This window comes from Ornithorhynchus anatinus, chromosome 1 (genome assembly GCF_004115215.2).
Source record: "Ornithorhynchus anatinus isolate Pmale09 chromosome 1, mOrnAna1.pri.v4, whole genome shotgun sequence".
NCBI lineage: Eukaryota > Metazoa > Chordata > Mammalia > Monotremata > Ornithorhynchidae > Ornithorhynchus > Ornithorhynchus anatinus.
The window spans coordinates 166,024,065-166,038,566 of NC_041728.1; the positions used below are offsets into that span (position 1 = coordinate 166,024,065).

General features: G+C 51.0%; 1 protein-coding gene across 2 annotated transcripts in view; it reads right to left on the bottom strand.

Annotated features, from left to right (window-relative positions):
- Nucleotides 1-13,204, bottom strand: part of AMOTL2 (angiomotin like 2) — a 36,894-nt gene extending 23,690 nt beyond the window's left edge. Inside the window, exons 1-3 of one of the 2 annotated variants that reach the window (XM_029067815.2) lie at nt 12,842-13,204; nt 7,454-8,310; nt 1,413-1,698 (exon numbers count right to left, since the gene is read on the bottom strand). In XM_029067815.2, the coding sequence (XP_028923648.1) occupies nt 1,413-1,698; nt 7,454-8,208 (1,041 nt within the window). In that variant the 5' untranslated portion in view covers nt 8,209-8,310; nt 12,842-13,204. Of the gene's footprint in view, nt 1-1,412; nt 1,699-7,453; nt 8,311-11,151; nt 11,408-12,841 lie in introns of those variants that run through there. The other variant, XM_029067820.2, reaches the window with a different exon arrangement.
- Between the last annotated feature and the right edge of the window lie 1,298 nt (nt 13,205-14,502).

A 14,502-nucleotide genomic window follows, 5' to 3' on the forward strand; every position in this document is an offset into this window, starting at 1 on the left:
CCCAACTGATGACTGGGGCTCTGGAGCTCAATACATCCTTCATTCATTCATTCAATAGTATTTATTGAGCGCTTACTATATGCAGAGCACTGTACTAAGCTCTTGGAAAGTACAATACAGCAATAAAGAGAGACAATCCCTGGACACCTGATAATGTTGTTTTGTTTTTGTTTTGTTCTGTTTTGCTCTGCTGTCCGTCTCCCCTGGTTAGACTGTGAGCCCGTCACTGGGCAGGGATTGTCTCTATCTGTTGCCGAACTGTTCACTCCAAGCACTTAGTACAGTGCTCTGCACATAGTAAGCACTCAATAAATACTATCGAATGAATGGCACAACGGGCTTATAGTCTAGAGGACGGGCAGGGAGCCCCCTCCCCCCACAACTCTGGGCTGTAGGACGGAAGAAAATTCTAGTCATGCCTCTAGACTGTAAACTTGTTGTGGGGCAAGAACGTGTCTGCCAATTCTGTTGTATCGTGCTCTCCCAAGCGCTTAGTCAGTGCCAGTGCTTAGAACAATGCTCAGTCCTTACAACAGCGCTTAACAAATACCGCCATTATTAATAGTAGTAAGCGCTTAACAAATAACATCATTAGTAGTAGTAGTAGTAGTACAGGGCTCTGCACATAGTATGTGCTCAGTAAATACCATTGATTGATTTACTGATTGATGCCCATGCCTGTCTGGACCAGCCCTCCTGAGTTCTGAAGCTGTTTTGGTCTTTCACTTGTGGAGGACATGTAAATGTCATGTAAATGACATCTAAATGAGTCAGTCCCCTAATCTCCAGTCAAGGACAAGTCAGTTTCAAATTCCAACTGCACTCCAGACACAATCCCCTCATCCCCTCCCATACTGCCATAACTCCTCCTTTCCAGACTGCTGCAGACCCCCTCCCATGCTAGATCACTCCCTTATCTTGACTACTTTCCTTCTCCTGCCATTCTCCTGGGACTCTGCCCAGGGAAGTCAAAGGAGACAGGTTGTCTGTGAAAAGTCTGAACAGTCCCTTGACAAGAAGTCCCAGCAGTCAATCCATCGTATTTATTGAACGTTTCCTATATGCAGAGCACTGTATTAAGCGTTTGGGAAAGAAGCGTGGTTCAGTGGATAGAGACTGGGCTTGGGAGTCAGAGGATGTGAGTTCTAATCCCGGCTCTACCACTTGTCAGCTGTGTGACTTTGGGCAAGTCACTTAACTTCTCTGTGCCTCAGTTACCTCACCCGTAAAATGGGGGTTAAGACTGTGAGCCCCACGTGGGACAACCTGCTTACCTTTCATCCCCTCCAGCGCTTAGAACAGTGCTTGGCACATAGTCAGTGCTTAACAGATACCATTACTATTATTACAAAACAATATTACAGCCGTCCCCCGGCACTTTGCTTTACGCAATTATTATTATCATTTTTTACCTTCTGGATCCGGCTTGCCTTCTCGTTGAAGTTCTCCAGCTCCCTCAGCAGCTTCTCATTCTCTCTCTGCAGGCTCTCGTTCTCCCGCAGCACGGCCTCCATGTGGGCCAGGCGGCTATTAGCCGACGCCGCCTGAGCTGTCATCAGCGCCTCGACCCCGGCTGGAGTCAGAGAGCCCAAGGAACTATGAGCCATGGCTGCCTGATGTGGCTGCGGCGGCTGCTGCAGTGGCTGCTGTGGCTGTGGCTGCTGTAAAAAGACCTGGGGCATCTGGGACTGAAGGATCCTAAAAGAGAAGGGGAGACAATTGGAGAAGATGCTTAGTAGCCACATTAACATCCCAGATTCTGTTCTCAGCCCTGACTTGGTGGAAAATACTCAATTTGCACGTCCCTGTTTCTTAGTAAGGTTTCCCTGGCATTTACTCTAATAACACTATCATCGTCAATGGGACATATTGAGCACTTTCTGTGTGCATTCATTCAATCGTACTTATTGAGCGCTTACTGCGCAGAACACTGTACTAAGCGCTTGGGAGAGTACAATAGAATACTACCGGTATTAGTGTTTGATATGTGTCAAGCGCCGTTCTAAGCGATGGGGTACCGACAAGTTAATCAGGGCGGACACAGTCCCTGCCCCACACCGGAGGGAGGACTGGTACTGACACCCCATTTTACAGTTGAGGAAACTAAGGCGCAATAGTTAAGTTACTTGCCCAAGGTCATACAGCAAGCAACTGGTGGGGATTAGAACCTAGGTCCTCTGACTCCCAGGCCCACGTTCAGCCCACTAGGCCACGCTGCCTCTTCCTTGTTCAACATCTCTATTGTCTGTGCATCTTTCATGCATTGTCTAGGTTAGATGGTAAGATCCTGAAAGGAAAGACCAGGCCCGTATTACTCACTTTGGATGGTCCTTAGCAAAGCACTCTTTGCTGCCTGGAAGTAACTAGGTCGGTAGGGTCAGTGGTGAAGATAACGATGACGCTGATGAAAAGGTAGTCACCAAAATCCATGAGGTATAACTATGGGTATTGACTTTGTTTCTTTCATTCCCTTCTCAGAGTGGGAGCTGGTGGGCTTGGGTTAAACTTGGCAAGTCATTTTTGGAACCCAATCGGGGAAAGTTACCGGCTTCGAATTATACAGAGCTCAGTTCTTTTCTTAAAAGACTCCTGGAGGGCCGGGGAACGAAGTGTGAACCTGAGTATTTTTGTAATTTAACTGACTATTTACTTAGGAAGTTGGCAAAGGACAGGAGACCCATCTCCCTAGCTGGACCCAGCCCTCCTGGGGGCAGAGAGTTGCTCAAATGAAGGTCAGCTTTAAAAAAAGCCACACTCCACCTTTCGGGACAATGATGGACCCCTCTTTTTAGGTCTGGATGCCAATCTGGTTATTATCACTGCCCACGCCCCTTCCTGCTTTTTCTAGCTCTCTCAGTGGGCTGGTATGTGCTGGTCTGGCGCTAGGGTAGCTGCTACCCTGGTCTTCTGAACGCGGGCTCCCGGGCCCCACCAGAACTTCTGGCATTTTTCTATCTAGCAGTGATCCATCTCTCTATGGGCTTTCCAAAACACACAGACTCAACCCTCAATTAGGGGTGAATTCTCCTGCACACCCTGAATTCTGAGGTGGAGAACAGGAGGACTGTGCTCTGCTGGAGGCTAGCTAAGGAGTCCTATCTCCCTAATGTAGGGTGATGAATCTAAAGGAAGCCTGTTGGAGGCTGGGGGAGGGAGGCGTTTCCTTCCCCAAGACAGCCTAGGTAATAACTGAGGCTTAAATAGGGAAAGGAAATGACCGTGAAAGCGACATTCCCAGAGCCCCAGCCTTGCAATTACATTTTCAAAACTCAGTAAGCCACAAAGACCCACAAAATCGGCCCTGCCCTTGCCCACATTTAATCATCCCCTCTTAGCCATCATCTCCTTCCTTCTTTTCCCTCCCTTCCCTTCCCAGAGTCACAGGATACTCTCCCAAGCATTTAGGATAGTGTTCTACATACAGTAAGCACTCAATAAATACAACTGATTGATTCTCTTGGCCACCTCTTCCTCCACTTACCTCTACCGGACTCCTTAAGCCAATGCCTCTCAATGCTTTCATTCATTCAATTGTATTTACTGGGTGCTTACTTTGTGTAGAGCACTTTACTAAGTGCTTAAACTTAAATGCTTTCTGTTTGGGCCACATTTGGGCACGGTAGACATGGCTTGTGCACATTCTGTTCCTTTCCCCCTTGGAGACGTCCGGGGGTGGGTGTGTGTCTCTGTGAGTGTGTTTTCACAGTCCATGGCCCAGTCCATGCTTGGCACCTTACTACATCAGATTGGGCAGAGCACCTGTAGCCAGGCCCCTAAGTGAAATTACATTTGGTGGCTCCCCAAAACTTTGAGACGCATCTCCAGAAGGAGGTCCAGTACCTGCCCCCTGGGGCCAAAGAGCTCACAAGCACAGACACTGAGCTCCATGAAAACCCAGCAAACAGGGAAAAGACAAGAGGGATGAATTGTGCTGAATTTATCTCAGGCTTGTGGCCCAATTTTCTAATTTCTTTTGGCCCCTGGGCACACGGACCAGTGGTTGGTTTTAGGGCTGAGAGAGGCGATAGGGCATGTAAACCCTGGAGAGTATTTGATGGATCTTTCTCCCCTTTCTCCCTCACTGAAGGCCATTTCCGCACTCCCCACCACTACTCACCACACACACCTTTTTCCTTTCTCACCTCCCCCCTCTCTTCTCCGCCAGTGAATTCACCATGGCCGCTCTCCTGGAGCCTGACTGCCAGACACTTCCTGTGGGTCTCACACCTCCATTTAGCTGTGGTCTGGCTACAGAAGGCTTAAATACAACCCACATTCTTCTGTGATGACTTGGCTCCAAGAAAGAATAAAGACGTCTCCCCTTCTGTTCTTTCGTACCTCCCTTCCCTCCTCCTGCCCATCCCCCCCTCACCATCCCCCTTGCCTTTTTGTGCTCCTGGAAACAGTCCACTTCCTGTCCGTGACATTATCTTTTCCTGCCAGGGTCCGCTAAGGCTAGTCCAAGAGGAGAACCCTCGACTCAGTTTCCGCCACCCTTCCCAAACAGGCCCCTGAGAAGCCAGAGATAAGGTGGGTAATTGTAGGAGAAGAGTGAGGGGAGGGGTGGGGGGGGGGTGGTGAGGGGACGTGAACAGCAACAAGGTTAACTCCGGGCTTCTCTTCCTCCTCCATTCCAACTGTGTTAAGTCATTCATACCGGGCCACCAAGCCTTCATTACTAGAGCAAAATTCCAGACAACGTGTATTACTTAGTGGTGTACTGAAAGCACACAAGGAAATCCTCAATTGGTGGGCTTACTGAAAACCAGGGTGTGGGTTTAAAAGAAACTGAATAGATTCTGCCTCTCCTTCATACTACCTTTCTGTCTGGTTTATTATGGGCGTCTATGTCTATGGGAGTTGAGGGTTCCATCAGATTCTTTTAAGGCTGTGGTGAATTCCTGGAGCCCAGAGACATGGAGGTACAGCTCAATGGTTGGGAGCCAAACAGAAGAATCTCAAGTTTAATGTATTTTGGGGGAGGAAAACTTTTGGCCTCAGTTTCCTTATCTGTCAAACAGGTTCTCCCTGCCTTTCAGACTATGAGCCCCGTGTGGAACAGGGACTGGGTCTGATCTGACTATATCATATCTCAGTGGAAAGAGCATGGGCTTTGGAGTCAGGGCTCATGAGTTCGAATCCCAGCTCTGCCACTTGTCGGCTGTGTGACTGTGGGCAAGTCACTTAACTTCTCTGTGCCTCAGTTCCCTCATCTGTAAAATGGGGATTAAGACTGTGAGCCCCACGTGGGACAACCTGATTCCCCTATGTCTACCCCAGCGCTTAGAACAGTGCTTGGCACATAGTAAGCGCTTAACAAATACCAACATTATCCCCGGGTGCTTGGTTACCCCAAGTAAGCGCTGAACATACACTTACTTGTAAAATCATTTTTAGCAAGGATAAAGGAGGGAGATGGAGAAGCAGTGTGGCCTCCTGGATAGAGCACAGGCCTGGGAGTAAGCAGGACCTGGGTTCTAATCCTGGTTCCACCGCCTGTCTGCTGTGTGACCTTGGGCAAGTCACTTCACTTCTCTGTGCCTCAGTCACCTCATCTGTGCAATGGGGATGAAGACTGTGAACTCCATGTGGGACAGGGAGGATGCCCAACCTGATTACCTTGTATTTACCCCAGTGCTTAATATGGTGCTTGACGCATAGTAAGTGCTTACAAAAGACCATAAAAAGTGTGGGAAAATAGGGTCTCAGTCTAGATGGAGTTGGTCACAGTGCTAAGAGAGTGGCGGGAGACTTCATGAAGAGTCTGGTCTGCTGAATCTACAGAAGTTGCCTCTGGCTTTTGCCAATTCCTTGAGCCAGGAAAGGAGAAGTGGGCGAAGATAAAAAAAAGAGGCCTCAAGGAACTAGGGCCATGAGACAGGTCCAGTGTATTACCAGTCAATCAATCAACCCATCAAATAATGTTATTTCTAAAAGCTCTCAGGCCTGAATTTCTCTAAAACCTTTATTTCCTCTTTCTCTAAAGGGAGATGCAAATTATTCAGACAATTAACTCTCAATTATCCAGTTTGCAGACTTTGTAGGATGGGTCAAGTCCTTCTTGTTCCTCCCTTTCACTGCTTATTAGCACCTCCAGGAGAGGTAGGGATGGGTAGGCAGAAGAGAAGAAACTCAAACCAGTTCATTTCGCTTTGGTGAAAGTTTGGGTGGAGGGGGAAGTTGTGGATTCCAATCTTCTAGACTGCTCTGGGTCTGATTTAGTGGGTACCTTGGGTAGGCACCATTTCCTCTCTCGGGGCCTCCTCGGACTGGCCGGGGGAGCCATAATCTCTGGGAACACGGGCCTGATAATCTCCACCCCTTTCCACCTCCCAGGGATGACAGAGAAGGAAAATATTCCAACTGCCTTACTTTCCCTACGATCAGCTTTAGAAATAAATTCATCATTCTAGAATGACTTCCAGGAGACTGAATTCTCATTCATTCATTCAAGAGCACTGTACTAAGCACTTGGCAGAGTACAACTTTCTCCCATAAAAATGATTCTCTTTGGGATCCAAAGCTTCCAAATGAAACAGCCACATTGGTGAGGGTGACCACTAAACAGAGACATCTTGATCATCATTTCCGACACAAGGAGGATGGGGAGAGGACGGACGGAGGTAAGTGGACTAGAAGAGGCAGGCTGACGGGACAATCCAGGTTGGGGAATGGTTTGCACCTTTTCACTGGGGCCGACACTGATAAAACCTACTGAGGCACCCAAGGCCCAGTCCCAGTCCCATTTCTAATGCTGACTGAATTTTGGAATCATGGGTTGATTAACCTGTAGGTAGAATAAGCACTTAACAAATACCACAGTAGTAACAATAACCGTCTATTGATCTCAGTGCTTACTACGGTGTTTGGCATATTGTAAGCACTTAACAAATACCATTGTTATTAGCATTAAGAAAGGCAAGTCAATGCTGTAAAGTGGGGATTAAATACCTGTTCTCCCTCTTCCTTAGACTGTCCATACCATGTGGAACAGGGACTGTGTTCGACCTGATCGACTTGTATATCTACCTCAATGCTTAGAAGAGTGCTTGACAAATAGTAAGCGCTTAACAAATACCATAATAATAACAGTAATCTTGAATCTATCCCAGTGCTTAGAACGGTGCTTGACACATAGTAAGCGCTTAACACATACACTACTCCAATTTTTCCTCCTCTTGCTATCACTACTACTACTAATAATAATTATAATGATAATAAGGGACAGAAAAGGTCCCTCAGGAGGTCATCGAGCCCACCTGCTCAACTCCCTACCTTGGGCTTCTGCAGACCATTCCAGAAAGAACATCAATTCCCATCCTTAAAGAGCTCCGGTGAACGGGAGACTGCCCCTCTCTCCACGCCCCGCCACCCTCCCTGGAATTTCAGCATCAGCTAGAGGGATGGGGGAAGACCCCCCGAGATCCGGACAGGCGATGCCGCTGCCGGTTACCTGATTTCGGGATACTGGAATTCCGGACCGCCCCGGGAGCAGATCCTGGGGTCACCCAGGTAGCCGAGGGAGGAGGACTCGTGGGGCGGCGTGCCGTAGGGGTAGTCTGGGGGGGGTCCCCGTGACTCCGGGCCTTCGGGGTGGGGGCCCTTGGGGGTCACCACCTGGTGGTGGCGTGACAGCTGCGGGAAGCTGTGGGAGGAAGTCATGTGGTTGGGCGCCTTGGCCCCGTTCCTCTCCAGAGTCATCTGCATGAGGCGCTCGCTCAGGGACCTGACGTGCCCGTGCTTCAGTTCCTTCAGGGACTCGTCCTGGCGGCAGCCGCTGTCGGGCCCACAGGCCCTCCGCTGTCCCCGCTCGGAGACGGGGCCGGGGCAGGCCGGCCCGGGCGGGGGCCCCCGCTGACAGGCATAGTACTGCGAGTGGGCCTTGGCCTCTTCGTAGGTGGGCAGCTCCTCGCCCTTGTTCGGTGGCGGGTAGAGTCGGTAGAGGGCATTCTCTCGGTAGACGTGGTCGCCGTGGTGCTCCTGGCCCTGGGGCTCCTGCCTCGCCGACTGAGCTACCATCTGGCTCTCTTCCTGGGTGAGGCTCTCCAGGGAAGAGCGGGGACCACCGCCGCCCCCGCCGCCTCCGCCCCGCAGGGCCTGCTGCTGGATGGCCAGCAGCGTGCGGTTCTCCGTCAGGTTGCCGTACCTCAGCTGCTCCTGGATGAGGCGGTGGAGGACTGTGCCGGACGACTCCTCCACGGTCCTCATCCTTCGCTTCGGCCCACGGCCCGGGCTTTCGACACGGGGGGCGGGGGGGGGCCGGGGAAGGGGGAGCCTGGAGATCAGCGGTGGCTGGACTCCCGTGGGCACCTGCGAGACAGGAGGACAGGGGTGAGGGAAAGGCTCCCGCGGCCGGAGGGGGAAGGGGAAGAAGAGGAGGGGTGCGGCCTGACGGAAAGAGCACGGGCGTCTAGGAGTCAGGCTCTCATCCCCACTCGGCCGCTTGCCTGCTGCATGACCTTGGGAGAGTCACCTAGCTTTCCTGAGCTTCCGTTTCCTCATTTGTAAATGGGGATTCGGTACCTACTCGTAATAAGAATTTTGGTATCTGTTAAGTCCTTACTATATGCTGAACACTGTACTACGCGCTGGGTTAGATACAAGGACAGCAGGTCCCATGTGGGGCTCACACAGAAGAAGGAGGGAGAAGAGGTTTTATAGATGAGGGAACCGAAGAGAAGCTCTTATCCAACGTCACACAGCAAGTGAGTTGCAGAGGCAGGAATAGAAGAATGATCATAGTTATTGTATTTGTTAAGCACTTACTATCTACCAAGCACTGTTCTAAGCGCTGGGGTAGATACAAGGTAATCAGGCTGCCTCAAGTGAGGCTCACAGTCTTACTCCCCATTTTATAGCTGAGGCAACCGAGGCACAGAAGTGATATGACTTGCCCAAGGTCACACAGCAGACAACTTTAGAACCCAGGTCCTCTGACTTCTAGGCCTGTGCTCTCTCCACTAGGCCACACTCTTCTCCCTCCCCCTTAGACTGCAAACCCCACGTGGAATAAATGTTGTGTCTGACCCGATTATCTCCTATCTACCCCTCACTTAGTATGGTGTTTGGCACATAGTAAGCATTAACAAATACCACTACCCTTAATATACTTTATTATTATTATTATTTTATTAGAAAGAGGAGAAAGACGCCTGTGGCTTTCCACAAATCACTTTCTAATGGGGCTTTCTTTCCACCTCATCCTACTGTGTCATTCTCACATGAGAAAGTCACATCTATTAGAACCAGGAAGGATAGGGCTTATTTGGTCAATAACTCCATTGTGGCTACTGCCTTGTAGCCAAAGTCAAGTACTTTGTTCAGGGACCAGTACAGAGCAAATGTACTTGATGCATTGTCCGGTCGAGCTTATCCAATTTAGTTCAATAAAAGGCGGACGGCACTTGGGCAAATATTTTAGTCCCCCAGAATGAGTCCCTTAAGGCAGCCTCAGCAGAGGGAGATATCCATTGGACTCCTCTTTCTGTGCTACTCAGCATCTTTGAGGAGGTTAGGGTTTTTCCAAGACAGCCAACATCTGAGAGAAGGAAGGGGAAGAGGGATTTGGAGAAAATGGGACTGATGAAGGCAGGAGGACAGAGGATGCAAAGGAGAGAAACTGAGTACATGAAAAGTGGGTGAAATAAGCCACCATGGAGAAAAAATATTTTGCCAAAGAAAACATGTGTACTCTTCAAGAGGTCTGTGAGAGCTGACAATAAATATTCTTTCACCTGGCCCAATTTATCACGTCTTTGAGTGTGGATCTGTAGAGGATTAGGTGTTGGTGGGTGCTTGCTAAGTAGAAGCAAAGGAAAGGAAGTCAGCTTGTCTTAATATTAGAGTCCCAAGGTTTTCCATCAGTTCTGTTCACAGGACACATGAGTAGCGGTCAACAAATGATTGGTAACAATGATAATTATTATTATTCTAATAAGTATTCTCTTAATGCCGAGAGGCAGTTCTGAGGGTGGCACCTAGACAGTGGAAAGCAGCTTGGCCAGGCCTGGGGCTCTAATCTCGACTCTGCCATCTGCCTACTGTGTGGCCTTGGGCAAGTCACTTCATTTCTCTTTGCTTCGGTTCTCTCAACTACAAACTGGGGATTCAATACCCATGCTCCCTTCTACTCAGATTAGGAGCCTCATGTAGGCCAGGGACTATATCCAGCCTGATTAACTGGAATCAACCCCAGTACTTATAACAGTGCTTAATACATAGTAAGTGCTCAACAAATACCACAAAAAGAAGAAAAAAAACTGTGCAAGAAACAGGGGTCTGTGGTAGCAACAAGCCTGTTGTTACCTGAAGAATTTACTAGAAAAACAGACTTTCCAAGGTTCTCGCTTCCAGGAGAGTTTATCCTGTAGGAGAAAAGTTTCCAGGTTTCCCAGGCGGTCGAGGACTTCCAACTTTCCACTTAACCCTAGCCTGTGAAAACCCATCGACCCAAGGCAACACAGAGATGTCTTTTTTCAATGCCACTAAGGGGCAACTCGCCTGCCCTGCCCTGCTGAGACTAACTCCGGAGGATGGACCTTTTGAAAATAGAAATTCCTCTTAAAACAAGAGTTGCAAAGAATCCCTCATCCCTTGCCTTGCAGTTTTGCTTTCTGCTTTCACATTCTTTCCCTTGAAGCAGACTCTGACTATGGGCTTTTAACATAGCCAGGTCATATGTCAAGTCCTAGTGGACTAGTTCGGGTATGGTGTTGTGTGTGTGTGTGTGTGTGTGTTTGCATGCACAAGCGTGCAAACTCTGTCCCTAGCCAGACCAAAGTGGCCTGCATTCCTTCAGTGCTGATGCTGTGGGGGGAGGGGGGAGTGTCCTTTCTCCAGGGAGAGAGTGGAAAATATTGTCACCCACTTTCTGCCCAACCCTCTCTCCCTCCGAATTCACCCCCCTCCAAGGTTCCAGGTGGGGATACACAAATCACAAATCTCAGAGGGAACCAAAAGACTGTCAAAGAGTCAAGGCACCCTTTTGTTTCATAACCTCTGGGGCATTTCCAGAGTTAATCACAGTCTGATGGAAGGTTGGCTCACGAATTGATGGGAACAAGGAGTTACAAAATACAGGTCCCACACATACACACACAAACACACCTTCGATCGATTCCTATCCCCTTTAGTAGCAATGGATAGACTCACCAAGGCAGGATCCCTCTCCGTGAACCTTTTCCACTAATCACATATCCAAATCTCCAGCACCAAATTTCTGCTCCCGGGCACTGTTCCCTTTAAATAAAATGCTCTCCGGCCTTCCAGTGGGAGGACATGAAATAGCTGGCAGAGAAAGCCCAACGCTGTAAAACTCTTTACAGCATTCTTTGAGATGCCGAAAACACCGTGTTGTTAATCCAAACAAAGTCTTTCCAACAATGTAAGCAGGGAGCTCTAAAACTGGAAAAGCTACCAGAACCCAAACTCCGACTGTGGAAAGCCCCCCCAAACCCTCCAACTCCGGCCCCCCACCCCCCAAAAAATAAAAGTTCTTAAGCTCAGCAATCTGGACATTAATCCATCTCAAACGTGTCCAACCGATTGCCATCTGAAAAGTATTTCTATTTCCCTTGCCTCTCCGCTCCCTCTTTGTTTTCCAAATATTTCGACCCTGACATCATCCGGGTTTGCATTGCAATTAACATTCTTTCTAACTGAGAACCAGCTCATGGCTCCGGAGAGCATTTTTCCAAAGAAGACAAAGAGAATTCTTTGAGTTACAGGTACCTGTAACTCAGATAAAACTGCACAGATCACAAGGAACCCCCACCTTTTCTTGAATCGTTTGGGTCACCACCCCCCTCCACGCTGTTCCTGCCCTGCACCCCAGAAATTGGGGGGGAATCCGCGTTCAGGCAGCAGGACTGAGCGGGTAGAGCACGGGCCTGGGAATCAGAAGGTCATGGATTCTAATCCCGGATCCACCACTAATCTGCTGTGTGACCCTGGGCAACTCACTTCTCTGGGCCTCAGTTTCCTCATTTGTAAAATGGGGATTGAGACTGTGAGCCCCACGTGGGACAGGGATTGGGTCCAACCCCATTGGCTTGTATCCACCCCCGCGCTTAGTACAGTGCCCGGCACATAATAACAGTGATGGTATCTGTTAAGCGCTATGTGCCAAGCACTGTTCTAAACGCTGCACTTAACAGATACCAAAATTATTATTACTTGGGAAGGGGGTCGGCGCGACAAGCCCCCAGTCGTGAGCTCAGTGAGGAGTAGGAGAGGAGGGGCTCCACCCCTCACCCCCATAATAATAATAATAGTGGTATTTGTTAGGCGCTTACTATGTGCCAGACACTGTAGTAAACACTGGGGTGGACACAAGTAAATCAGGCTGGTGCCAGTCCCCGTGCCGCGTGGGCCTCTCAGTCTCAATCCAGAGAGGAAAGCTGGCCCAGTGGCAAGAGCCCGGGTTTGGGAGTCAGGGGTCGTGGGTTCTAATCCCGGCTCCGCCACTTGTCACCTGGGTAACCTTGGGCAAGTCACTTCTCTGTGCCTCAGTTTCCTCATCTATAAAACGGGGATGAAGACTGCGTGCCCCACGTGGGTCAACCTCATCACCTTGTGTCTCCCCCCAAGCGCTCAGAACAGAGCTTCGCACATCGTAAGCGCTTAATAAATACCATCATTATTATTGCTTTACAGAGGAGGGAACTGAGGCCCCCGGGAAGGGAAGTGACTCGCTCAAGGCCACGCAACAGGCAAGTGGAGGCGGGATTGGAACCCACGACCTTCTGACTCCAGGGTCTCCCCCCGGGTTGTGGGGGGCCTGCAGGCTGGAGGGACGTGTTCCCCCCCCCCCCCGTCCTCCCCAGGACCCCCGATCCCTTACCCAACCATGGCAGAGCTCGGCTTGGTCCCGGGGGTCCGGCCAAGGGAGGAAGGGTCGGCGCCGGAGCCTGAGGTCTGCGCCCGCAGGAGCCGGAGGTTTGCGCCCTGGGCGCTACGATGTGGCTCCCGGGAATGCGGCCTGTCCGGCCTCTGCAGGTCCGTCTGTCCCGGGCGAGGCCGGACACGCTGCGCCGCCTCCAGCGGGCAAGGACCGGCCCACTGCACGGCGGGGCTGCGCTGCTCTGCGAGGCGCTGCGCTGGGTGGGCCGGGCTGGGCTGTCCGGGCTGGGCTGGGCCGGGCCGGCGGCCGCTGCTATGCCAGGAATGTGACAGTTTCAGGTTCCCCCTTGGGATCAAAGCTGAGCCACAAATAACCCCGCCGCCGCCGAGCTCCGCCCAGGCCCGACAGCGGACAACGCCTCCCCCCTGCTGCAGACACCGCCTCCCCTGCAGCACTCACCTCCCCCCCTGCAGCAGCCACCTCCCCCCCTGCAGGAGCCACCTCTCCCCCTGCAGCCACCAGCTCCCCTGCATCCAACGCCTCCCCTGCAGCAGCCACCGCCTCCCCCTGCTGCAGCCACCATCTCCCCTGCTGCAGCCACCTCCCCCCACCGCTGCAGCCACCGCTTCCCCCTGCAGCAGCCACCTCCCCTGCAGCCCCCAACTCCCCTGCAGCAGCCGCCTCCCCCCTGCAGCCAACACCTCCCCTGCAGCAGCCACCAAGTCCCCCTGCTGCAGCCACCACCTCCCCTGCTGCAGCCACCAAGTCCCCCTGCTGCAGCCACCACCTCCCCTGCTGCAGCCACCGCCTCCCCCCCGTTGCAGCCACCGCCTCCCCCCACAGCTGCAGGCTGGAACTAGCGAGTCCCAGCCCCCGACCCCCCCAGTGGAAGCTGGGTCAGAACTCCAATCCCTCCCTCTTCGCTTTTCCTGGAGCCCTCCCCAAGCCCCCTTCCCAAAATGGGATAATAATAGTGATACTTGTTAAGCGCTGACTACGTTCCAGACACTGTACTAAGAGCTGGGGTGGATGCAAGCGAATGCGGTTGGACACAGTCCTTGTCCCACATGGGGCTCACGGTCTCAATTTCCATTTTAGAGATGAGGGAACTGAGGCCCAGAGCAGCAAAGTGGCTTGTCCAGGGTCATACAGCAGACGAATGGTGGAATCCAAATTAGAACCCATGACCTTCTGACTCCCAGGCCTATGCTCTATCCACTGCACATGCTTTCTCAGAGACTCGAGTTTTTAGGAGAGGGGCATTCCAGCTCAAAGAACTAATACTGTATCTAGCCATCATCCACATCATTATCATCACAGCAACATGGTTTTAGTGGATAGAACATTGGCCTGGGAGTCAGAAGGATTTGGATTCTAAGTCCTCTGCCTCCACTTGTCTGCTGTGAGACCTTGGGCAAGTCATTTCACTTCTCTGGGTCTCTGTTACCTCATCTGTAAATAGGGATTCACATGGAGCCCGCTATGTTGTCTCCAAATATTCCCCAAACATTCTCAATTTGTACGGAAAACGATGGCTATTTAACCCTTCTCTGGCAGTGTCACATTTCCTCTTGCCTTCAAGACCTCTGTACTTGGATGTCCTCCCATCACCACAAACTTAATATGTCCAAAACAAAACTCCTTACCTCACTACCCCGACC